Source organism: Polychytrium aggregatum (genome assembly GCF_025602895.1).
Source record: "Polychytrium aggregatum strain JEL109 chromosome Unknown BJ171scaffold_39, whole genome shotgun sequence".
Lineage (NCBI taxonomy): Eukaryota > Fungi > Chytridiomycota > Chytridiomycetes > Polychytriales > Polychytrium > Polychytrium aggregatum.
Window position 1 is genome coordinate 403,041 of NW_026516241.1, and position 22,254 is coordinate 425,294.

Below are 22,254 nucleotides of genomic sequence, written 5' to 3' on the forward strand. Positions count from 1 at the left end.
GGGCGAGAGGGCATCGGTGGCCAATCACGTGAGCACAACACTGCGCCACAGTGAGTCCAGCCCACCAACTGAAACCAATATCAGACAGCGGCCGATGTGGAGCACCGCAATGAGCACTGTCCCAGTCCGAAAAAGTGCATACAAGAGAAGGGAATTTGATGCCGAAATCGTGGCCTTCCCGGCTGGAGACGTGGTGGGCGCCCCGCCATCGAGCTGGAAGCAACAGAAGGACTATATTGCGCGTCCAAGGAGACAGGATGTCACAGCCAAGCGCTTCTAGACACGGTCAGAGCACAATCACCATTTCATCAATGTACCCGGCTTCCTCCAGCTCCGTGGCGATAGACTCGTTCATCGATGGTGGACTATTTCCAGTAGATCACAGCATAACATTAGTGATCATCGCTAGCAATGTACGGGACCAGCTTCTATGGCACATGCGTCATTCAGTCAATACTTTGCCGTCGTCGCCGTGTCCTTCTCGCCAACCCGACGCTGTTGTGCGCCTTGGACGTTCCAGGCCGAACATTCTGTACCAGCACATATACTTACCCGCACACAACAATCCTTGTTCCGACAATGTGGGCCTGTCTTGGTTCAAGGCCAGTTTCAGTCGGCGGCTCTGTACTCGGTGAGCGGGACATGTCCTTTGGCTCGGCCTGGATCCATAGCTTCTTGACACTCTGGGCGAGATCCATGGCGGTTCGAGATGGGCTTTTCTTCTCCCTTGGAATTATCACCCTCTTGGTCTTTTCGAGCTTGCGAATCACTTTTTGCTCGCTTTCCTTTGGGGGAGGAGGAAGGTGGCGAAGAACCTCCGCCATAACGTGTGACACATGCTCGGCGTGTGTGGCGCTGCTCGAAGAGCGATACAGACGAAAGCATTGGATCATGCCGTTGGAGACTCGCTCGAGATGATTGAGTTCTTCGTCGGCAAAGGCGTCTGCTTGGGAGGAGTTGATGTGGAAGAGCTTGATGGGAACCACAAACTTTCCATCTGGACGCCGTGGCGCCGTGTGAAAGTAGTAGTCGGCCAGCAGCAGCATGGGTGTCAACCCAGATCCGCCAGCAATCAAGGCAAGCTGCTCGAAACAGCCATGGGCCGCCCCGGGGCACATTAACCGAACAAGCTTGAGATCGTCGATGGGGCCACGCATACGAACATATTTTGCGGTGCTCAGATAGTTGGACATCTGGTGCGAGAGCCACGGTTTGGTGCGTCAATATCAACAGTCGCACAGGGAGAATGTGTGCAGCAAAGTGACACTCTGACGGTAAGGGGTGGTGATCGTCGATGGCGGGTATCAGGTTGATCATGCTGCATGTTTGCCCAAAGACCGGTGCAATGGGCTGATCTCTCCTGATGCAGTCATATCGCTACCTTTCCGTCCGAATAAAACTTGATGTAGAATGAAATCCGGCCTGTGTTGACAACCTTCACTGGCGTGTATGCCCGCGTCACAACCTGGCCCTGGTCCGTAACGAATTGGAGCCAGACGTACTGATAGGGTAGGAACCGAGCTTCCTCGTTCGAAGATTCCAGCGCCACCGTAATGCGGTAGACGGGGTTCTTTGCGCCTTCTCCCGTGACAAGCTCGTTGCCGGTGATGGAAAAATGGTTGTACTGCCATATCGATAGGCCCAACCCCGGTTTTCCAAAGTCCTTTTCAAGATCGGTCTTGGTTGTCGATAATGATCTCGAGCTTGCGGGCTCCTTTTTCGCCACGATACGTCCGACGGCGGCCTCGTACAGCACCACCTTCGCCAGCTTGGAGTGATTATGTGCAGGAAGGGCAGGGATGTCGGGGTGCGTCTTCTTTCCAGAGTAAGGATCGGTGGCATCCATTCCGAGGTAAAAGTACAATACTTGTTGTCCACCAGGATGTGTTGTTTCGATAGCCTTGATGTCGTATATGATGTCCTCGACCACGAGCCACTTCTCACCCTTTCCGATTTTTTGATGGAACTCGTTCCAGGTCAACACCGGAAGAGCACTCCATTTGTTAGGATCAAATGACGGGGGGCAGCCTCCGCGATTGTGGAATCTAAACAAGCGCGAGCCACCAATGATGACTGTAAAGTGAAGTCAGATTCGTAACGCTTGCTCAGGCTTTCGAGCGCTTGGCATAGCTAACCAGTGCAGCAAGTGAGTGTGGATTCCGGCTCGAGCTTACCAAGAGTCACAAGAATCATCCATCCAACGAATATCCACGCAACAAAGCCAAGATGTGGGATGCCTAGGTCTTCCCATAGTAGCTGAATTCCAAACACGCAGTTGACCGCTCCCATCGTGTATGTGATTGCGCCAGAGTATCGGTGGATCAACCGAATCCAGGCCGAGTATTTGATCATGGCGGCATACTTTTTGGTATGAACAACAAAGGCGCCCAAAACTTGGACAACGACGATAAGTCCCGCAATAGTGAAGCCCAAGATTACATGGGTGTTCATGTCTCCTCCTGAGAATGAGCCGGCGATGGCTATGATCGCGGTGTGGAGGGTCTGGTATAATACGCGAATGATGTCAGTTGTCTCAAACTGCGGAAATTTGCCCAGAAGAAACGGCTGCTATCGATGGGGTCTTCCCGATTGTGCGAGTTTATCGCATCGGAATATGGGCTGGTACGAGTGCCAGTCATTCGCCAACAATCCCGAGCGCGTCGACGTACGTACAAATGAAGAGACGAGCTCCATAGTTTCTCTATGAACCCTGATGCCTCGGCTAATGTTTGGGTCATATTTGACAATGATAATTCCAATGGGATCTGAGTGCAAGCGCGCGTTAGATAGGTCCCGGACATGGTTTGCAATGCGGTCAAGGCACTCACACATAAATCCAAAGGCCACAGCCATGACGGCTCCATGAATGATGAGAAGCGACTTGGAAGTTGAATCATCATCATCCTCGCTATCGCACACATCGATATCGAGCGAGGTGTTCAAAAAGTTGATGAGGGCATATCCCCTGTTGGGTCCATGGCTGAAAACGTGCGACAGATATTAGTGCGTGCGTTTCATAACACCAATTACTGCTTCTGGGATGTCGGCTGTGTATCGAGACGTAGCACGCAAAGCCACCAGAAGACAAGCCCCGTTAATGCGTACGTACTAGGAGGGAGCCGTGGCACTCGAATATGCAAAGATGACTGGCATGTTTCTGGATGTGATGTTCACGTCGTTGAGTGTATCGTTGGTGAGGAGAGGTCGTGTAAATGTCACAGACGCCATCGAGCCTCCTATCGCTGTAGTGACGTTGTAGATGTTGTTGTATCCACCGACTTGCGTATCCGGAACAGGCATGCCAAAGTCCTTGGCGACGGCATCGACGACCGTGAGAGATCCATTTAGATAGGTGGCATAATATATGTCGGCTCCGCTCATGGTGCTCCCAAGACCAAAGGCAAACCATCCGCCTCCAGAATAATTCATCGTGAACGTGATGGATTCATTGTTCATGACGATCCACTGCAAAGCAAACTGCGGGGTCAGGTATATCGTGCTTTTTTTCGTGCTGTCAAGGTCCATAACCGCATCGATTGAGCTCGGGGAAAGAACACATGGATTGTATGGCACGTTTGTTAGATTGAAGTTGAGTTGGAGCAGCGTCCCAAGACTCATTCCTTGAACCTGCGAGGCTTGGAAGGCATCGAGAACACCGGGGTTCAAGTAGAAGAAGCGATCGCCTGATCTGAGTCTTGTGAACTGGTCCAGGATGGATGCCTTGGAGAGAGCGCCAATGGCACCGCCATCATACGTTGCTTCGAGCAGCCCACCAACAACCGCATCAACGCTGTTCACGCTCGGAAAGAGTGATGCCAGTAACGCGGCGGTGGCCGAGTTGTTGTTGCCCATGCTCTCAAACGAGCTCGCTGGTGCCAGATCAAAGTACTGTCTCGCGGTATTGTAGTCGGGCAGCCCGAATTCCCTGCCCCTACATGCACCGTAAGGGGTACTCGTTAGCTGATATTGCTCGGCATCGACCGATAACCGCGCATTGCGAATCATCTGGGTGAAGTATCCCCTACAACATCCGTTATTAAAACGTCTCTGACCCACCGTTGGATGTCAATAGCAGCGAGATCGTAGCCTTGGTTGCCGCTGAGTGGCAAGCTGTTGCGCAGGGCATTGGCATACTTGGCATTGGCAAGCTTCTCGGACTGGGTGATCATTCCCCGAATGTATCCCTCGGGTCCGGAATCCAGTAACCACTGGATGCTGAAGAATGTGCTGCTAATCTGTTGGTATGCAGGGATCATGTAGTTGGGGTTGGTTTTCGGCTACAGTCAAGAAGCACATTCGGTGAGCATGCAGTGATAGTGCCATCTACTCACCTCCAGCAGACCGACTATTTGGTTATCAGCATTCACATTCAGCAGCGCGTCATTGATCAGCGAGTGACCATAGCGAAACGCGGCCGCGATGAAATATACATCGACGTTGGGATTGACCGAGCTGTTGTATCCGGAGTAGGCTGGAAGGCCGTAGCCGAGGAGCGGAGGGAGATACTGCGAATAGGTGATTTGCTGTTGTAGCCGGGTAATTATATGAGCGGGGTGAGCATTACAGGCTGCGAGTTGATGCTTTTGGTGCTCGGGCGCTGAATGGGACAAGTCGTGATGGACAAACCTGGATCAGGGCGATTATATAGCGTCGGGTATACTGAAAGAGCTCTTCATCCGACCAGCTCTGGTTGAGAGTGCGCGCAAAGCGGTTGTGCTCACGCCAGAGTGCTAGATGAACCAGGACCGAGTGTGGGGCAACATTTAGGGCTGCTCGAGAGAACTGGAGCAACCCCGAGGTTGCGTTCTGGGCAGACAGATGAGATCAATGAGTCAGCCCGCAGTTTGATGCATGTCCGATCGTCGAGGGAGGACATCGTTTCCGAGCCCACCAAGTCCCTTCCGGGTCCAGATGCGCCCTTACAATCGGTGGGATGATCCCGGCCACAGGGTGATTGTCTGTGATGAGTAGGCCGCCGGTTCCGGCTCGAATGGCGCTCAGTTCTGCCGTGGTCTGCCCATAGAGCGACGAGCCGTCCAGAAAGGACGATCGGCTGTTCAGCGGCGTGGCAGCGCCCTGCTGGCGAGGGTCAGCGGCACCAAGGACGGCTCGGCGCATCGGAATGACTTGGGTGCCAGAGGCGTAACGGTCAAAGTACGCATCGCCTGTGGGAACCGTGATGTTGAAGAAGCTGGAGCTCGGATAGATCCCGCCGATATCCTGGGCGACAAACATGCCCCAGGCGGAGAGCCACGGTGTCGACCATGCCGACAGGAGGCTTGCGTGGTTGGAGACGAACAGCTGGTTGGAGATATTTCTTGCGTTGGCTCTGTCGCTTCCTGCAGGCTGGCCTGGTTGCCGCGAAACATGCAATGTGATGGGATGGGTTGGTGAGCTCTCAATGGTTCGCGTTTGGCAATCCCTCATACTCGGCTCGAACGAGAACCCACTGCAAGCTGGTGTGTGCAATCCAGCAACTTGGATGCACACGGACAGTCGCCTAATGACTTTCGGGGGCTCGGGCGGCCCGAGATACTCCCGGAAGCGTACCAGCCAAGCCCTCGAAGGCAGGAGCCATGAGCCGGAGCATCGTTGTATTGACAGCGCCCCAGAGCGGATTGCTGGGGTTATTCATCGAGCCGTCGAGAGTCTGGACCTCGGCACAGGCCTGCCTGGCCAGGAGATGAGCAACAACGACCAGGATGAGGATGGGCTCGTACGGCCGCATGGTGTGGTTCGTGGCAGGAGCAAGTCAGCAAACAGGAAGGCGAGATGCAGAGATTTGACATCGGCTCATCTCGGAGAGTTTGTTGGCCAGCATCGCATTCGAGATCCACTATGCGAGCCAGATGCAGGTGCGGGAGCTGGCCCATTCCGGACCCATTCCGGACCCATTCATTCCATCGCAAATGGCGCATTCTTCAATGAAAAACGGCAAGTACATTGGCATGCTGGCTCGCTGAACTGGTAGGCTGATTGGGATAGCACGGACACTCAGAGTAGCAGCAAGAGCAGGGATGACGCCAGAGATTGAGCAGGATGATTGACCAGAGCAATAGTTGGGGCACAGCATAGGGCGTGCATGAGAAGCTGGTTTCAGACACCTCGGTGTCGGCGCTACTCAGTTATCGAGCTTGAGGACCTAAGCAGGTTGGAAATTGACGGCCAGGATGGTCTGTTTGATGGGATACTCCTCGCCAACAGGCGCACCGGTGCCATCCAATCGCTGGGCAATGAGATCTTCCTCACAATCGACATTCAGCCGATTGTTGTTCACGACGATTGATGTTTCTCCGGGCTTGGGTGCTCGAACGATGATAAAGACGTCTGTCTTTGGCACATATTCAGTGAATGCGTGAACCTGGTTGCCGAGCTCGCGGATGGGGATTTGTCTCCGGTTCGTTGTGGGGGCGTATGACTACAACCGTGAGATGGATGAGCAGTCGGCCGATACCATGGCAGCGGGCGAGGCGATGGCGAGGCAGCAAACAGGATGGCTACGGCGCATAGTGATGGCCAACCTGCTCCAATGTCGACCATGGCTGCGGCCAGACGTCGGTTTCGCTTCTCCAGCAGTAGGCATCTGTGCGCCAGTTGAGTTGGGCCTTTCCCTCGAGGGTTTCGACCGGCAGATCGGCGGTCAGTCCGCAGACCCACAGACCCCTAGACCGGCGATATAGACCGCAGTTGTCTTGGGTGTTCATGGACGGGCGGATTTCGGATGGGGGCACAGGGGGAAACGGAATCGAAACGACTCTTTGGCCAGCTCAGGAAGGGCCGCTCTCGCTCCGGTCTCGGCCGCTCTCGCCGAGATCCATGGGGATCGTGGTGAAACTCGCATGGACAAACACCCAGATGGATTCACATCGTGTCTGTGCTCTGGGTGCCAGGGGCGAGCCTCTGCGAAGCTGCACAGACATGGTATGGCATATTGGTGTGAGGGCTCAAGCAGAGACGACGAAGCCGTCGGTGGTCACGAATCAGTCGGCACAGAGGGCGATGGGCGACGTCAGACAATATCGATTCTTGGTCACTCAAGAATGACGTGGTCGCAGCGGGAGAGATTCGGGCGATCGGGAAGAGGGCTCTACGGTATGCCGAGGACGGGCACCTCCAGATCAGCGAGGTCGGGCTCATCTCGATGGTCAAGGAGGACAAAATGTATGGCAGCTTCACGCCAATGCCATGTGTCGAAATCGTCAATCATCCATCCGTTTCTCTATTGAGCACGATCATGTTTCATGGCGTGGTGCCGGCGCTGTTTCCCTGCAGAACGGGACGCCGACACTTCTGCATCGACCGTCCATGAAGCTCCAACGTGCATGGCGATTGTTCGGCCAGCAGGATCGAGGCCTGCACCGGCGATGAGAGGTGCGACAAACGAGGCTGGTGAGGCCGCAGCGCCACCTGGGCACGAAACAGCACAGAGAGCCACCCGAGCCACCACCCATCAAATTTGCCTCGGGTGCACAGCCTTTACCGCCCGGCTGTGTATACGGGACGGCGTCCGTCCATGTCCCGCAGCGACCCAGCAGAGCGGTCAAAAATGCGTGGTTTCTTGTGGGGACCGGGCCCTTGGAGCACAGGCCGAGACAGGCACATCGGGAGCACAATCCCCACGGTGCGCTTGGCACAACGAAGCCACAAATCGAGCAAATTTTCGCCCGAGATTCCGAGATGTCGATACAAGATGTACAGGGCTTGTGTCAGAGGACAGCCGTATGCCGGGGTACGGCTGTCGTGTGGCTGGCTCGCCATTGGGGCACTGCAAGGACGAATCTGACGATTGGTGCGGCTGGATGGGGAGGGACAGGCTCGTTCACTCGCACAAGATAAGCAGCTGGAAAGAAGGGGCGATGGCATCAGCACTCGCCAAGGGCGACTGCGGACCCTGGGGTATTGCTCGCGTGCGTGCGTGCGTTCTGGCCCGATAACGGATATGCAAATTTGATGTCGGCTTGGCATATAAATTGTTGGCTCATCCGCACGACCCTTCCAACCTCCACACCAGCAAGATCCGCTTGGAACCAACAGGATGATGTGGCGTACTCTCCCGACCGTCTTGGCCCTCGGCGCCCTGGCTGCCGTTGCCAACAGCGCTGTGACCCCGGCGACCTACTACGACATCATGGAGGTAATTCCTGCGCTGTGCAAGTTGGCTGCAATTTGGGCGCTCTTTGTACATGCACCGTCTTTACCGCTGTCGGTGTGTTGACTCTTCCTTCATTTCGCCATCGCACAGGACATGATGATTGGTACGGCTTGTCGAATCAGATTCACACAGCCGAGTCGGAGAGGTCATGCATAGTCGCGATCGTGATGATGATGTGCTTTTGCTAACGCGCACTATCGGACAGATCCTCGCTCCGTGTACGGCGCATTTGGTATTTTCATCAAGTCAGTATGCACAGGGGCGAGCTGGTATCCCGGCAGCTGTCCACGCTTTCTTCACAGGCGTGGCCGCAGCTTGCGCTAACCATTCTCCTTGATTGTCCAGGAGCTGCGATGACAATTTCGGAATCAGCAACCCCGGCGGCCTTGGTCCCGGTGGTGGCAATTCTACCGATGTCCGCGCCAACGCCCCAGAATGGGTAAGCATCGACAACTCGTTTACCTGTTCCTAAGCACCATACGTTTGAAGTACAGCCATGTTCGTGGATGCCGCTCGACTGATTCAATGCCGACCTTGCTCCACACCCTAGATCCGTACCCTCTTCCACGACTGCGCCAGCTACGATGCTAGCACTGGTACCGGCGGCTGCGACGCCTCTGTTCAGTTTGAGCTCTCCCGTGTCGAGAACCTCGGCTCTGCTATCCACGATACCATCGCCATCTTGCCCAAGCCTGCGGGTATTTCATGTATGTCTGGTTCCTATGACTCCATGACCACTTGATTGACTCGACTGCATGAATCGGCGACCGAGCTGCCATGACAACCCTTGAACCACCTCCCGCCCGGTGTGCATTATCTCACTCGCCTCTCTGGCTGTACAATCAGTCGCCGACGTCCTCGTCGCCGCTGCGGTTTCGTCCATCAAGGTCTGCGGTGGTCCCATTGTGCCCGTTCGTTTCGGCCGCATCGATGCTACCGCTGCCGACAACCCGGCCTTCAACGTCCCTCTCGAGACCGAGAACATCACCACCCACACCAACCAGTTCTCGCGCATGGGCTTTACCAAGCAGGAGGTGAGCATTCCCACCATTATGCCCTCTATCGTGCTTTGAATGTCCAACACATCGGCTGACTCGAATCTGTGGGCCCTATCTCTATCGGCGACCAGATGATCAGCCTGATTGCTTGTGGGCACACTGTGGGGCGTGTCCACGGCGTTGACAAGCCTGCGCTTGTCAATGGCCAAGACTCCGTTCCTTTCGACCACACACCCTTTGTTTTCGACACGGATGTTGCTGTCAGCTATCTGAACGGCACCACTCCCAACGCCCTTGTCAACGGACCCACTGCTGCCCAGCGATCCGACTTTGACATCTTCAACTCGGATGGAAACGCCACCATGATCGGGTAGGTTGTCCGAGGGATTAGATGTTTCCGCTCTGAGAACGGGAGCCGAGGATGGCCTTCATGCCGCGACTACCGGATTTGCAATCTGCCTGGTTGCTGGCCAGTTGTGCGACGGTTGCATGAGTTTTATCACTGGAAGCTGCATTGCTGCTCTCCTTCGATATCGCCGCTGATCTTGAGGCCATGCCATGCGCCATCATGGGTTCGCAATCGCTGACTCTGACTCTCGATGTCGCATCCCCCAAGATTCGCAAACAACCCCTCAAACTTTATGAACACATGTGCCGCCGTCTTCCAGAAGCTCACTGAGCGTGTTCCCAGCAATGTCAATCTTGGCCCGATTCTCAACTTCCGAGCCATTCGCTTCAGCGATCTCACAGTCGAAGCCACCAGCACAACGTCGCAGGGTTTCAATGGACGTGTCAAGATCTTCTTCCCCGCCAAGAGCAACGTTCCAAACATCACAAGCGCCGAGCTGCGATACCTCGACAAGGATGGTCAGTTTTCCTCCAGCCAGATCTTCAGCCTCGGCGGACCTCAGCCATCGAACACCAATCTCGACAGTCCCTTTGGCGTCTTTTCGTGGATCGGCTTCCATCCTAGCGTCCCCGTTAGCTCCTCTGTTGTAAGTGTTGCTGAAGGGGAGAATGGCCGATTGAAGTCGCTACTTGGTTTCGTCCGATGCGTGGGATCACTGTGATGGATCGTTGGCGTCGACAGATCTGGGTGAGTTTTGGATCGCTGTGTCAATGTCAACTCATCGACTCAACTCTCCTCACTCCCTCATTCGTACAACACAGAGTTTGTTCTGGGCCACCGCAACTCTCTCGAACGGCACCGTCATCTACACCAACGCCACCGCTACCGGCCTCACTGTTGCCAAGCAGCCCACCAACCCGGTTTATTCGTCGATTTCCATCAACACTGCCCACAGCGGATATGGCGCCAACGGTGATACCTACCAGCTTGGCGAAACTAGCCCCAGCCATTTTGTCACCGTCGGCATGACCACCGACCTGCCCGAAAGCTTCAACGGTGTTAACCTGAACTTTACGTGAGTGACTCTTCAGCCGTGCTGGTCGCCTCTGACACGATGGTGCTTTGGGTGCATGGGCTCTCGGTGTTGCACATCCATGCTGACATGACATTCTGAATCTCGTTCGCATGCAGTATCGCTCTGCGCTCGACCCAGTCCGTGTCAACCTATGGTGTCGATACCGGCATCTCGGTCTTCCGTCTCGGTCGCCTCGGATACTCGTTCAAGATCCCCAATGGCGTTCCTGTCGGAACCTACCAAGTGACTGCTACGCTTGCGGGCTCTGCTGTTCGCATCGGCGACGCTGCTGCCCAGAACAACCTGGTAGTCACCGACTCGACCGTCATCACCGTCGTCAACCCTGCCGCCACCACCACTACCACCACCTCGGCCTCTCCCAGCAGCACCTCCACTTCCATTGTCCTTGGCGGTCCATGCACCAAGGTCGCTTCCTATGGCTGCGATGCGAATACCCCCACGATGATTCTCACTTGCGACGGCACCCTTCACTGGGCCTATTCCAACACTTGCCCCAGCCCGACCAAGTGCGCGATCAACGGCGGCTGGGTTGGCTGCCTTTGAGCGGTCGGTCCTCGACCATGTGTTTGTGAGCCCGTCGGGCGGATCCTTTCTATGAGTCTGCGATCAATCTCTGTTGGCAAATGTCAGACGAAACTACAAGCTGCGTTGATATTGTGATGCATCAGTGTGGCGAGTGTATTCGATCCTCTGGACAGCTCCGTACAAATGTGGACTCTCGATAACAAGATAACTTGATCGAGTCGAGAAGCTACGAGACCACGGAACTATTTCACAGCTTTGCTTGGCCAAGCAACCCGAGTGTCGGTTTCTATACGCCTTATTCTGAGATGGTTGTATTATGTAACTAAAGCTAAAAGTTCACCAACAACGCATTCGAAATGCCAAGAGCACATATACCACCACTGTCAATGTCCTGCCCTGTCCAGACAGTGGCAGCAAACTCAAAGGGCGATGTTAACGTCTATTGATCTATTGATTGTGATTCTCGTTGCCGAATATGCTGGTCCGCTCGATTCCTTAAAACCAAAGGGCCTAACGTGCTGAAAACGAGAGCGGCATGAGGGCTCGCCGGCGGCATCAACTCACACTGTTTCGGTGCTGGTGGCCTTTTGATCCTTCAGATTGGTACTCTTGTCAGGTTCTGGATCGAGTTTGCTGAGCATTCCGTAAATGCTGCTGTCTCGCCTCAAAGCGCCGCCGACTCCGCCGATTCCGCCTACGCCTCTGCCCAATGTGCCACCGGTCTTGGCCTTGGCTTCGGCATAGTTTTCCAAGAACGTGAAAGCTGTCTCCTTGGCACCAAACTCGAGAGTGTAGGTGACCTTGCCCTGGCGCAACTTGACGCTCCGGGCCAAAATCTTATCGGCATTGGGGTCGCTGTTCGGATCACACAATTCGCACTCGCACGAAGAGAATCTGAAGCTGGCTTGGATGGAGCCATGAACATCCGCTTCTCGAAATTCGATCAGGTCCAAGGTCGTGAGAACAAGCACCGTCGAGGACACCCACGCTCCTCCAAATTTGAGTCCCTGCAGTCCACAGTCGTATGCATAGGCGACGATGGCGGCCTTGGTCATTCCCTGACTGGTGATGGCAGAGCGATTTGTGGTGGTCGGAGAAGACTTTTGGGTTTGTTTCTCGCTGTCGGGTGCATCGTTTCTGCTCTTGAAAGTCCTGATGAGCCTTGCGGCAAAGAGGATGACGGGTACCAGCGACGACACCACGATCACCAAGCATGACATCATCACTTGTCCGAGCGAAAACAAGTCCTGCGAGTTGACTTGATCCGAGAGGGCATAGATCATTGGAAGGCACAGGAGCATCGTCATGGAGACAAAATAGCTGCACATTCCGATGACTTTGGACTCTTGGAAGCGCTCGTGAGCACCGCGGGTGAGGTAGGCAAACACTACGCATCCGATGAGGATAAATCCGTTGAGGAGGTACAAGAGTATGGAAGGGGTCGTTATTGATCCCTTTTCAGTGGAGCACACCATGGCGTAGACGCTTCCTTCGATTGAAGGCGTTGGGTAGTCGATGCCGATCCACACGGCGCAGTAAATGACTTCCAGGACAACAATGATCCCCGTGGCCAGGATCAGCTTCCAGTCTGGGGTCTTGATCGTGCGGATGCGCTTGTATCCAAAGATGATGTAGATCCGAATCGACTTCATCAGCAACATGCTGATGTGTGGATGAGATACGATCAATTCACAGGTAACTGGAGCAAAAGTGCCTGGATGTACTCGGCGATGCGATCTTACCTGAAGACGGAGGAGAAGGCAATCACAGGCAGCAAGATCCGTCCTCCGCAGACGAGGGGGCTCGGATTGGCAGAGAAGAAGAGGGCGGCAACCTGTCCGATGACTGCGAGCGACGACGATCTGTTAGTGCGTTGAAGGTGCTTTAAGCCAATCGTGGGGCATGTGGGAATCGAGCAACGGTGCACTCAACTGCGCGATGGATGCACGACTTACGAGCGCCCATCATGATCACATGGCAGCAGCTTGGAGAGATGGCTTGGACGTCCGGTTTTTTCCTCCAGAGGAAAATGAGAATCCATATGCCAATGTTGATGAGGACAGCGATGGCCAGAAAAGCGATGACAACGATGTTGTACGAGTCGATCCCGCCAAAGAGCAACATGAACGGGGACGCGGGCTCAGAGCAATCCAGACGCAGGTTGTTATAGTATCCGACATTGCAGATGCACTGGACTTGGCTAGACGACTGGAACGGCCCGTCAACGATGCAGTAGCCGTGTTTGCATGAATTGGAGCTGATGTAAGTAAGGTTGGTGTCAAAGACCGGATTACACGGAGAGGCTGGATCAAAGAGCGGCTGTCCATTGTGCGTGACAAGCTTGAGGGCATCGTAGACGAACTGGCGTATATTGATGTCTCGGAAGTGTATAAAGTTGTAGCGGTGGAAGTATGTGCTCGCCGAAGGCTGCATCACGGGCTCGGCTGGAGCCACCTTCATAGCACAGCAAGTGCGGTGGTTGTGAAAGGGAATGTCAGCACATAGTATGCTCCGTCGTGCAAGCCGCAGTACAGGCTTCGACACGGGGTCTGAGGAAGGGATCCTGTCGCAGAACAACTCACCGTCTCTGTTCCGCCAAATATGATCCAGAACAGGAATCGCAGGGTTGCCTGGATCTCGGGGGCGGTGAGTCCATAGAGTTGCGAGTCTTGTCGCAGCATAAAGAGCGTGGGCTCCATAAACGGGTAGGCATTTGGCGTGGCCGAATCGATGTAGGCCGACTGAATGGCATTGCCAATGTCACTTGACAAATGGCGCAGAGCCGACATGTTGGATGCGACTGGAACCGAGAGAGCGGCCTTGAAAGAGATTGTGGCGTGGAGAGTACAATGTTGTGAGATGGGAGAGATGCGCTTGTGGGCGAGATACACTCCGAGAATGAATCTCGAATGTGCAAGAAACACCTTGGGGGTGCAGCGCTCATCCAATCTCCTCCAGCTCAGGCTGAAATCAAGGAAAGATAGTCTGACGCAACTGCATGCTAACTCACCGACATGCCTGTTACGGAAGGCTGCACAATGTCGCCGTTTTTGTTGATAATGCTGGCAAAAGCATAGAGATTGAATCCGGAGGGCAGTAGAGACGCCAGAGTTAGGTTGGCGAATGGGAAGGCGATGTATCCGATAGAGTTTGGAGTGACCTGGATCCCGTCGGACATGACCGTGTTGTCCTTTCCGTAAAGCGGAGGGTTGGCCGGCCCCCAGGTTGGAAGCGGGTAGCTGGATGGATACGACAGATTCAACGAGGGATCGATGCGGTTGAGCGCGTAGAGGAAATTGACCGTCATCCCGACAGTGCCGGCATTCACGATGGTTTGGACCCGAGCCGTGATGGTGGTCAGGGCTGGGTTATTCTGGACGAGCCTAGGGTCGTTCCAGTAGGCGATCTTGCCAGAGAATATATCCGCAAGGTTCTGTCGGGTGAGCGTGAGGTTGGTGACGTTGAGATGGTACACGATCGCTATGCAGCTGAAGAGTCCGAAGCGAATGACGCAGCCGGAATCGAACGCATCGCCACAAGACATGCCACAATGGCATGAACAACCGAGGTGAGACAATATAAAATGGCCGCGAGTTAGCCAGAGCTACCAACGGAGGTGCTGAGGCGGTTATGGGGGGAGGGTGTGTTGACCCTGGGCGATGTCTGAGGGCAATATCAGCACAGGTGCAAGTAGCCCCGCATACACAATGTACTGCACGCCTAGATTCAAGCTGGCTCACCTCATGATTGCCGGAACAGGAACAAAGTTGCCCAAGGTGTTCCCAGGGCCAGTATACGAGACATTGGACGGAACATAGTCTGAGGAGGCCCATGTCAAGTTGGAGTTGCTGGCGATGAGCGCAGCGCGCCCAGCGCCAGTCCCGACATCGCTATAGGAATAGTCCCACAGAGGATCATAGACCGAATAGATGGATGCCAGTTGCTGAAAGAGCGAAAACGGGGGATCGGGACCAGCGCCATCGAGTATGAGCTTTGCCTGCTGGCCAGCGGCGCCTGAAGGGATCAGAATAGACATGGGCAGTGTGATTCTTCGTGCATGAGGGGCTTCAGGGACAGCACAAGCAACGAGCACTCGAGTATAGTGCATGGCGATGTCCGCTACAATAGATATCTACCTGAGCATCCGAGCGCAATGGTTAGCACAAAGCACCACCACATAATGATTCGCGTTCGAGATGGAATGCAATTGGCATGAGGGAATGAAGCCGAGAACAGCATTGAGCAACGGCTGGCGGATGGGCCAGAGCGATGGATGAGGGATGATATGCTGCGAGCGATCTGGCACGAATGTCCTGAAGCGACCTTGGGCCATATCAGTTGGTGGGGTCTGTGGGACGAGTCCCTGTGGTTCATTTATAGGGCGGGTCGACGGAGATGCTCCAAATGCTCCGACTGGAGATCTTGATGAATGGCGGGCGGGTGCTCGCCTTCGTGAGGGGAAGGTGGTGCCCTCGTATCAATCATGCTTCGATGACCCCGGACTGGCTGAGCTGGACAGCTTGGACTGACGGGCTGGGATCACATCTCTGGACCCTGAAACTGCTTGGTGCCGATCGAGGAGTCTCCGGATTCAGCGATGATTGGAGTTGACGCCATGTCAGCCTTCCGCGAACATTGTTGTTGTGGCGAGTGACGACCGCTGATCGCCGGTGGGATGACGATAGCTGCTGATTCTTGATGGGAAGTGCATCCCTGGCAAACGGCGAGTGAGTTGAACAAGACACGGGTCGATGTCTCGGCCAGCATTTTGACAACGATGTGTCATGGACTCGGACAGAATGATGCTCCGACAAACCAAACTAGATCTCTCTGATTGTCCTGGGATCAGCACGCCAAGTCTTGCTCGATAAGACTTTGCCATAGAGAGAGCCGTAGTGGCCAAAACGATAGATGATGCGTGCCAGCCAGGACGGCCCAAAGAATCAGGAGTGCTGGCGTCGCCCAGATTGTGGCCCTCGGTGTGCCAGAGAACGATGCCACAGCCACTTGCACAATCCAATCAGACCAGCGAGAGGCCATGACAACACTGTTGGCCTCGACAGCCTCGAACGTCATCAGCGGATGGCTTGGTTTGCCAGGCATCAAGTCGACAGGAGCAGTCCACCGGGCCAGAAGCCGCAGATCACTGGCCCTCGCGAGGAGTTGGCCTCCCTCGACGCATGCAACAGGATGGGACGATGCCTGACGACGGGTGGGTGGATTCTCAATCCTGGGTGGCGACAGAGCAATCGACCACAGCCATCGATGCTGCTTCAACCAGTTTCCTGGCAGCTTGCCAAGGACGATCAAGTTCGTGGGTCGATAGCAGCGCAGCCGGTCGTGGCAGCCACGGAGGCCTGGCAGATTGTGATCTGGTCATGTCCCTCTTCATCTCGGCATCCAGGTTGCGATGAAGAGGGACAGGACCATGCTGACCACTCGAATGGGTTGTTCCATGGGATATATGCTGCGCGGCCTCACGGGGTCTGGAGCGGACATGCTTGTGCGCCTCGAGGTGTTCATACGCACCGCACATGCATCGACATAACCAATAAGCCTAAACCTCAAATTTGACTGGCCAGCGCCACCGCACTGGCCTGGTTAGATTCCAAGAACGAAAGCCAGACTGCGTGTGGGGTCAGCACGATCCGGAATCATCGCATGACCGGCAGTCCAGACTGTCTGCAGCCCAAAGTCGTGGACAGGTCAGCCGACACGAACGATATCGCAGGGATCTGGCTTCGAGCATGGTCATGGAGCAGGTCCTTGGGCAGGAGTATAAAAGGCCCCCATCGGTCGGTCGGCAGCACAGCACCACCCAACCTTGCCTCCGTCTCAAGATCTACTTCAAGATGAGGTTTCTCAGCATTGCCTTGGCTGCCGTTGCCTCCGTTGCCCTGGTGGTAGGTCATGAGCACATCGTTGACACTGCCGCCCCAGTCGACATCGTGCCAATGTCTGCCGAGATTGTTCGTTGGCTGTCCAGCTTCCTTGAAATTCGCCGCTTTGAAACCAAATATATGGGGTACTGAATACTAATTCGACTGCTATTTGTTGCAGAATGCCAACTGCGTTGGCGGCAACGCCTGTATCTCGGACTGCTACATCTCGTGTGGATGGCAGGGTGCGGCATCACCTCCCGCTGTTCAGATGCGCTGCCAGAACTGCATCTGGACCAACTGCGGCACTTGCACCACGAACGCCCCGGCTCCTCCTCCTCCCTCCCCTTCTCCTCCGCCTCCTCCTCCTCCGCGCCAATGCATCGGTGGGAACGCCAATGCCTGCATGGACGATTGTTATATTAGCTGTGGATGGCAGGGAGCCTCGTCCTCTACTGCGGTCCAGCTCCGATGCCAGGCATGCATCTCGAGCAGCTGCAACGGATGCTAAGACCAGAGATAATGCCTGGGTCGTTGCTCAACAAAGTGAAAGCATTCTCGGCGACCAGACACTTGGCATCGCTGGAAGAAATAGTGTTAGTTGAGGGCCTGGTCTTATGTGGTGTCATTCTATGTGCTTGTTTGGCCTAATCTGGCATCCGAATACATATGGAACATATGGAGAAGGACAGCACTCGTTTTCTCTGGCATCGGAAGCCTCGGGATGGCACTCCTGTCGTTGTTGGAAATCCAGCGGTTTGGTTGGCTTGGGACACAGTCTTGGTCCATTTCCTGTGGCGACGATCGACTGGTATTGATATCTCGATGTGTGAGTGTGGTGGGTGCCTCAACCTTCTGGACAGCTCCTGTGATAATCCAGATAATGCCCACGTACGATCGGCAAGCATATCAATGTATTAATTTCACCCAACCGCAAGTACATCGACCACCTCAAGCACAGCAGCCACTGCAAGCAAACACAACAGCAGGCGCCGTGGCCACGTGCACCCCCCCCGCTGCCCTGATTTTTGTTTCGTCGATCGGCCGTTTTGGCTTGTCGGCATCCTTCCGTCGCTCTCATCTCGGCTTGCACCAACTGCATCGGTAGGCATTGCGTGCATCGACGGGGCCCGTTTCCGTCGACAGGGATGGATTTCATAGGCACGCACAGGTTCCATCGGCACGATGGGCTCCACCGCCAATGCATCCATGTGCATTGGGCCCTGCGTCTCCCATCTGTGCTTGCCCAAGCCCGCTCGCCCATCCCTTGCCTCCCGCTAACGACTGCCGATGTGCATCGGTTTCTGCCAGCATTCTTGCAACCATGCGGACGAGACTGACGCCCCTGGGCCAGCGGGTCCTCTCGATTGGAGCACTCGTCCTGATCATCTGGGCAGTCTTTCTGATCCGGGCGTCCTCGCTCGACCGATCCAGCAGCGACTTCCACAAGGGCTGCACCGGCGGCGATTGCTGGCCCTCCCAAGAGAGTGGCCACGACCGCATCCAAGAGCAGCCTGTTCCGCTCTTCCCACCTCTGCCATCGTCTTCCCGGCCTGCTCCCGACAGCAGCAATGATGGCTCCCGACCCGAGGAACTCGTGCACAAATCGCCCGGCTCGGCCGAGCTCCAGCCCATCTTTGACGAGGACACTGCTCGCGTGCTGCGTGAGGCCGAGCGCCGACACATTTTCGTCGCTCGAGGGTTCAAGTTCTGCTCCATGCTCGACGGCGCAAGCTTCGACGGCATGGCCTATCTGCGTCCCTTCAACGGCTCTGTTGCCGACACTACCCCGACCATGAAGGAGTTTTGCAATCTCATCGACACCAAGGCCCAGGAGCTCTACAACTACGTCCGCGCTCACTACCACAACGTCTTTCCGTCGGTAAGGATCGTGTCCGACCCGGCAGTCCCTCGTCGGCCTTTGTGCAGCGGAGAGCACAGCACAGATCGTCTGCATGATGTATGATGCCCTCGATCGTTGGGACATCCACCCGACTCTGTCGGCCCCTCTTGAACCGCCCTCCTTCGACATGCACCCGGCTGCCACATCGCTCGATTCGCCAGCGATTGTCCTGATTTACCGCCATTCCCGCCGCCCCATCCTCCCTCGTCCATGTCCGATCCCAGGATGGCAAGCGTCTTGCGTGCTACTCGGCCGCCGAGGGCTCCAACACCATCGTCAACTTCAGCCAGAAGCCGCTGCTGCTCTCCATCAACCCGATCCACTATTTCAAGCCCGTGATCCCGGCTCTCGTCCCGCACGAGTCGGTCATCCCCGGACCGCGCCGAAAGTACAAGATTGCGTACTTGCTGATGGTTCACGAGATCTCGGGATTCATCCAGCTCAAGTCGCTGATCGACAAGCTCGACGACGGCGACTCGATCACGCTCATCCACATCGATGCCCGCTCCAAGGAGCTCCGGTCCAAGGTCCAGGCGTGGCTGGCGAGCCGCCCCGGGGGTCTGAAGGAGGGAAACGTCTTTATCGCCCAGTACTCCTTCAAGAACGTCTGGGGACACATCTCCCTGGTGTTTACGCAGCTCTCTGGTTTCTACGAGCTCCTGGACCTGGCCGACTGGGACTATGTCATCAACCTCAGCAACTACGACTGGCCCCTGGCCCGCAACGAAGTTATCCACAAGACGCTGAGGGACGATGCTATGAAGCACCGCATCAAGGATGCCAACTGGATCGAGTACTGGCCCGAGACAGGTACGTTGCACCGTAGACCGCCACACTGCTCTGTCAATGGTGCGGCAGGAGTGCTGGTGCTGTTCTTGGTACTGGTCTCCTATACGGCTCGTGAGCACAGTGATGCAGCAGGCACTTGCGAGTTCCAAACACCGGTGTGGCCTCGGTTTGGAGGGAGGACCTCGTTGACTTCAGAGTCGGCGAATGCGTGAATCGCAAGTCCTAGTACGACTGGTCCGGTGTCACAATCGCCCAGCTCTGCGGCGTCTGTCATTTAGTGAGAACGACAGCCGTGGCCAACTCGACGATCGTGTTCCTACTGCTACACCGGCTCACGCTTCTCCCAATGTTCTACTGCATCCTCCATTCGAATCCTCGGTGCATACATCGATCCACGTTGATCATCACCGGCGCCGCACTGCCCTTCAAACAGATGATCTGGCCGAGCGCTTGTTCCGCCCGCACGTTGCCTTTGGAGACGACAACTGGGCCTACATCGGTCACCCCAAGGAGTTTGGCATCGTCTCGTGGCCGTTCTCCCACTGGAAGGCGTACAAACACCACCAGTGGATGATCTTGAACCCACACACGGTCCGCCACTTCCGCACCAATCTGGATGCCTTCAACCTCCTGGCATACATGGAGCACTCGTACATCCCCGACGAGTCCTATTTCGCCACGAGTAAGTATGCGTGCTGCGTTGGCGATCCAGAGCTGTTCGATGCTGTGTAGAACGACACTCCGATGCTGGATGGGACGGTGCTACAGCCCTTCTGCTGTACTGGCGATATCTCCATCACGGCGAGCCATGAGACTGTTTGCCACTTGTCTGGCTGCGTTGTTGGCTCTGCTGCCTTCATCAGCGACTCTGGATGTGCGCAGCATTCACCGTCCGAGCACTGGCGTTGATTAGAGCTTTGTAGTGCCTCAGCATCACCTGTCAGTATCTCTGACGTCCGCTGCCATTGCCCATCACTCCTACCCCAATCCGACAGCAATGGTCAATGCCATCGAATTCAACAGCACCATCATCAAGGACATGAACCGTTATCTGGATTTTGGCGACTGCCATGCCTCTCCAGTTTACCAAAGCGAATCAGGCTCTCCAGGACTTGGCTCGCGGTTCCGCTACTTTTACTCGAAAATTTCTGGCTTCAGACCACTGCTATGTGTTAAGTCGGGCGATGTGGAGCCAAGTCAGCGGATTAGCAAATTGCAAAGCTGGATCGACTCGAACCTGTTTGACCCCAGCAACAACTCGCCCTGCGAGCCCGATCAGATCAGCTTCCGCCGCCACTGTCTGCTGCAGGCGCTCTCCAAGATTGCCGTGAACAACCAGGTGATTGTGATACCCACCAACAAGGCGTTCGTCAAGATCGCTCTGAACCTGGCATGCTCCCTCGCCCGCCAAGGGCTATACAATATCGTGTTCTGGTCGCTCGACATTCAGGCGCATGACACGCTGCTGGACAAGGGCTACGTCAGCCTCTTTGACTTTCCGGACTATGCCACCAAGCGGCGCGTCTATCGCCAGGACTACGACCTGGTCCGGATGATGCGCAACAAGCCCAAGGTCCTGGCCAAGCTGGTGGGCGCGGGATTCGACGTCTGGTTCCTCGACGGCGACTCGGTTGTGCTCCGGGACCTGACCGCCCTCCATACCACTGCCAACCCGACGGCGGATGTCTACATTGCCCTGGGCGAGAAGAAGAACGTGGGCCACGTCAAGATGTCCTCGGGGCTCTCTCACAAACTGCCTGTTCTCAACGTCGGCACCATGTTCTTGAGAGGCAACGCACGGACCTATCGCTTCCTGCTGCAGGCCTGGAACGCCCTCAAGGACGATGGTGCGGCACCGGATCTGCAGGGCTTCACCAAGGTCTTGGGCATGGAGAACGAGGTGGTCTGGGTCGACGATCGCCTGACCCTCCGCAACGGCACCACCCTCCCGCCGGCCGGCAACGACTTCAAGGAGCGCGACGCATCTCCTGAACAGGAGAGCACCGAGGCGTCGCTTCTGCTGACTCCCGCAACGCTTCCGCCCTTGAAGAGCCTCGCTGACCGGACGAGGTTCACGTTCTTGGCCCAGGAGGAGTTTGTGAACGGCTATCTGCTCTTTGGCAGCGAAGCCAACGCACGCAAGGGCGACAAGAGCTTGGCATCTGGATCGCCGCCGACTGCCAACCAAGTCCACGACACAGCCGGCTACTCGATCATCCACGCTGACTGGGTGCCGGAGCCTGAGATTGCACTGAGAAACAGACAGCTGTGGTTCCTCAGCCCCAAGGACCAGTGTCTCGCCAAGCCCGATTCCAAGACTGACGGTCGAGGGTTATTGTAAGGAACGATGCCGATGCGTCCTTCAAATCGCAAAGCAGAGTCGACGCATGCAGCACCACTCGATCGAAAGCCCCGCAGAGCATCTCCGAAATTCATACAACAAGCATGATTGCCTTACTTGAGTGCCTGATCAAGAGAATGATACCACTATACCAATGGCACGATCGTCATCATCAATTTAATCCGCACATGTTCACGCCCTCGTGGAAGATACCAAGCACCC

General features: G+C 55.6%; 6 protein-coding genes across 6 annotated transcripts; 4 read left to right on the forward strand and 2 right to left on the reverse strand.

Annotated features, from left to right (window-relative positions):
* Positions 1 to 179: 179 nt before the first annotated feature.
* BJ171DRAFT_205622 (heme peroxidase) lies at positions 180 to 6,054 on the reverse strand. Its single transcript, XM_053106319.1, has 12 exons — positions 5,551 to 6,054; positions 4,924 to 5,351; positions 4,627 to 4,806; positions 4,332 to 4,523; positions 4,057 to 4,235; positions 3,110 to 3,931; positions 2,829 to 2,980; positions 2,674 to 2,765; positions 2,175 to 2,502; positions 1,382 to 2,073; positions 553 to 1,193; positions 180 to 365 (listed from the first exon to the last, which is right to left on the reverse strand). The coding sequence occupies exons 1-12, from the start codon at positions 5,726 to 5,728 to the stop codon at positions 287 to 289; spliced, it is 3,963 nt and encodes a 1,320-aa protein (XP_052963630.1). The 5' UTR covers positions 5,729 to 6,054; the 3' UTR covers positions 180 to 286.
* Positions 6,055 to 8,035: 1,981 nt separating this feature from the next.
* On the forward strand, positions 8,036 to 11,138 carry BJ171DRAFT_477518 (heme peroxidase; the record flags this gene model as incomplete). The annotated part of the gene is made up of 10 exons (XM_053108877.1): positions 8,036 to 8,206; positions 8,243 to 8,255; positions 8,358 to 8,397; positions 8,498 to 8,591; positions 8,703 to 8,859; positions 8,999 to 9,186; positions 9,282 to 9,520; positions 9,767 to 10,145; positions 10,321 to 10,574; positions 10,691 to 11,138. The coding sequence occupies 10 exons, from the start codon at positions 8,036 to 8,038 to the stop codon at positions 11,136 to 11,138; spliced, it is 1,983 nt and encodes a 660-aa protein (XP_052963631.1).
* Positions 11,139 to 11,680: 542 nt separating this feature from the next.
* BJ171DRAFT_585198 (uncharacterized protein) lies at positions 11,681 to 15,156 on the reverse strand (the record flags this gene model as incomplete). The annotated part of the gene is made up of 6 exons (XM_053114350.1): positions 11,681 to 12,782; positions 12,863 to 12,965; positions 13,076 to 13,574; positions 13,703 to 13,939; positions 14,131 to 14,608; positions 14,861 to 15,156. The coding sequence occupies 6 exons, from the start codon at positions 15,154 to 15,156 to the stop codon at positions 11,681 to 11,683; spliced, it is 2,715 nt and encodes a 904-aa protein (XP_052963632.1).
* Positions 15,157 to 15,762: 606 nt separating this feature from the next.
* On the forward strand, positions 15,763 to 16,734 carry BJ171DRAFT_205660 (uncharacterized protein). Its single transcript, XM_053106320.1, has one exon. It carries the CDS (start codon positions 16,032 to 16,034, stop codon positions 16,692 to 16,694), a length of 663 nt encoding a protein of 220 aa, XP_052963633.1. The 5' UTR covers positions 15,763 to 16,031; the 3' UTR covers positions 16,695 to 16,734.
* BJ171DRAFT_570425 (uncharacterized protein) lies at positions 16,526 to 17,818 on the forward strand. Its single transcript, XM_053113631.1, has 2 exons — positions 16,526 to 17,023; positions 17,181 to 17,818. Exons 1-2 carry the CDS (start codon positions 16,868 to 16,870, stop codon positions 17,508 to 17,510), a joined length of 486 nt encoding a protein of 161 aa, XP_052963634.1. The 5' UTR covers positions 16,526 to 16,867; the 3' UTR covers positions 17,511 to 17,818.
* A 224-nt stretch (positions 17,819 to 18,042) lies between these two features.
* On the forward strand, positions 18,043 to 22,151 carry BJ171DRAFT_205703 (core-2/I-branching enzyme-domain-containing protein). The gene is made up of 5 exons (XM_053106321.1): positions 18,043 to 18,103; positions 18,311 to 18,881; positions 19,127 to 19,712; positions 20,125 to 20,373; positions 20,687 to 22,151. The coding sequence occupies exons 2-5, from the start codon at positions 18,324 to 18,326 to the stop codon at positions 22,030 to 22,032; spliced, it is 2,739 nt and encodes a 912-aa protein (XP_052963635.1). The 5' UTR covers positions 18,043 to 18,103; positions 18,311 to 18,323; the 3' UTR covers positions 22,033 to 22,151.
* The last annotated feature ends 103 nt before the right edge of the window (positions 22,152 to 22,254 follow it).

Coding starts and splice junctions, on each gene's coding strand:
- BJ171DRAFT_570425 (XM_053113631.1), top strand. CDS start 16,868: ATGGTCATGGAGCAGGTCCTTGGGCAGGAGTATAAAAGGCCCCCATCG. Junction 17,024..17,180: donor TTGCCTCCGTTGCCCTGGTG/GTAGGTCATGAG, acceptor TATTTGTTGCAG/AATGCCAACTGCGTTGGCGG.
- BJ171DRAFT_205660 (XM_053106320.1), top strand. CDS start 16,032: ATGATGCGTGCCAGCCAGGACGGCCCAAAGAATCAGGAGTGCTGGCGT.
- BJ171DRAFT_205622 (XM_053106319.1), bottom strand. CDS start 5,728: ATGCGGCCGTACGAGCCCATCCTCATCCTGGTCGTTGTTGCTCATCTC. Junction 4,807..4,923: donor CCGGGATCATCCCACCGATT/GTAAGGGCGCAT, acceptor CTGTCTGCCCAG/AACGCAACCTCGGGGTTGCT. Junction 2,766..2,828: donor TGTGGCCTTTGGATTTATGT/GTGAGTGCCTTG, acceptor GCTTGCACTCAG/ATCCCATTGGAATTATCATT.
- BJ171DRAFT_205703 (XM_053106321.1), top strand. CDS start 18,324: ATGCGGACGAGACTGACGCCCCTGGGCCAGCGGGTCCTCTCGATTGGA. Junction 18,882..19,126: donor ACCACAACGTCTTTCCGTCG/GTAAGGATCGTG, acceptor GTCCGATCCCAG/GATGGCAAGCGTCTTGCGTG. Junction 19,713..20,124: donor CGAGTACTGGCCCGAGACAG/GTACGTTGCACC, acceptor CCCTTCAAACAG/ATGATCTGGCCGAGCGCTTG.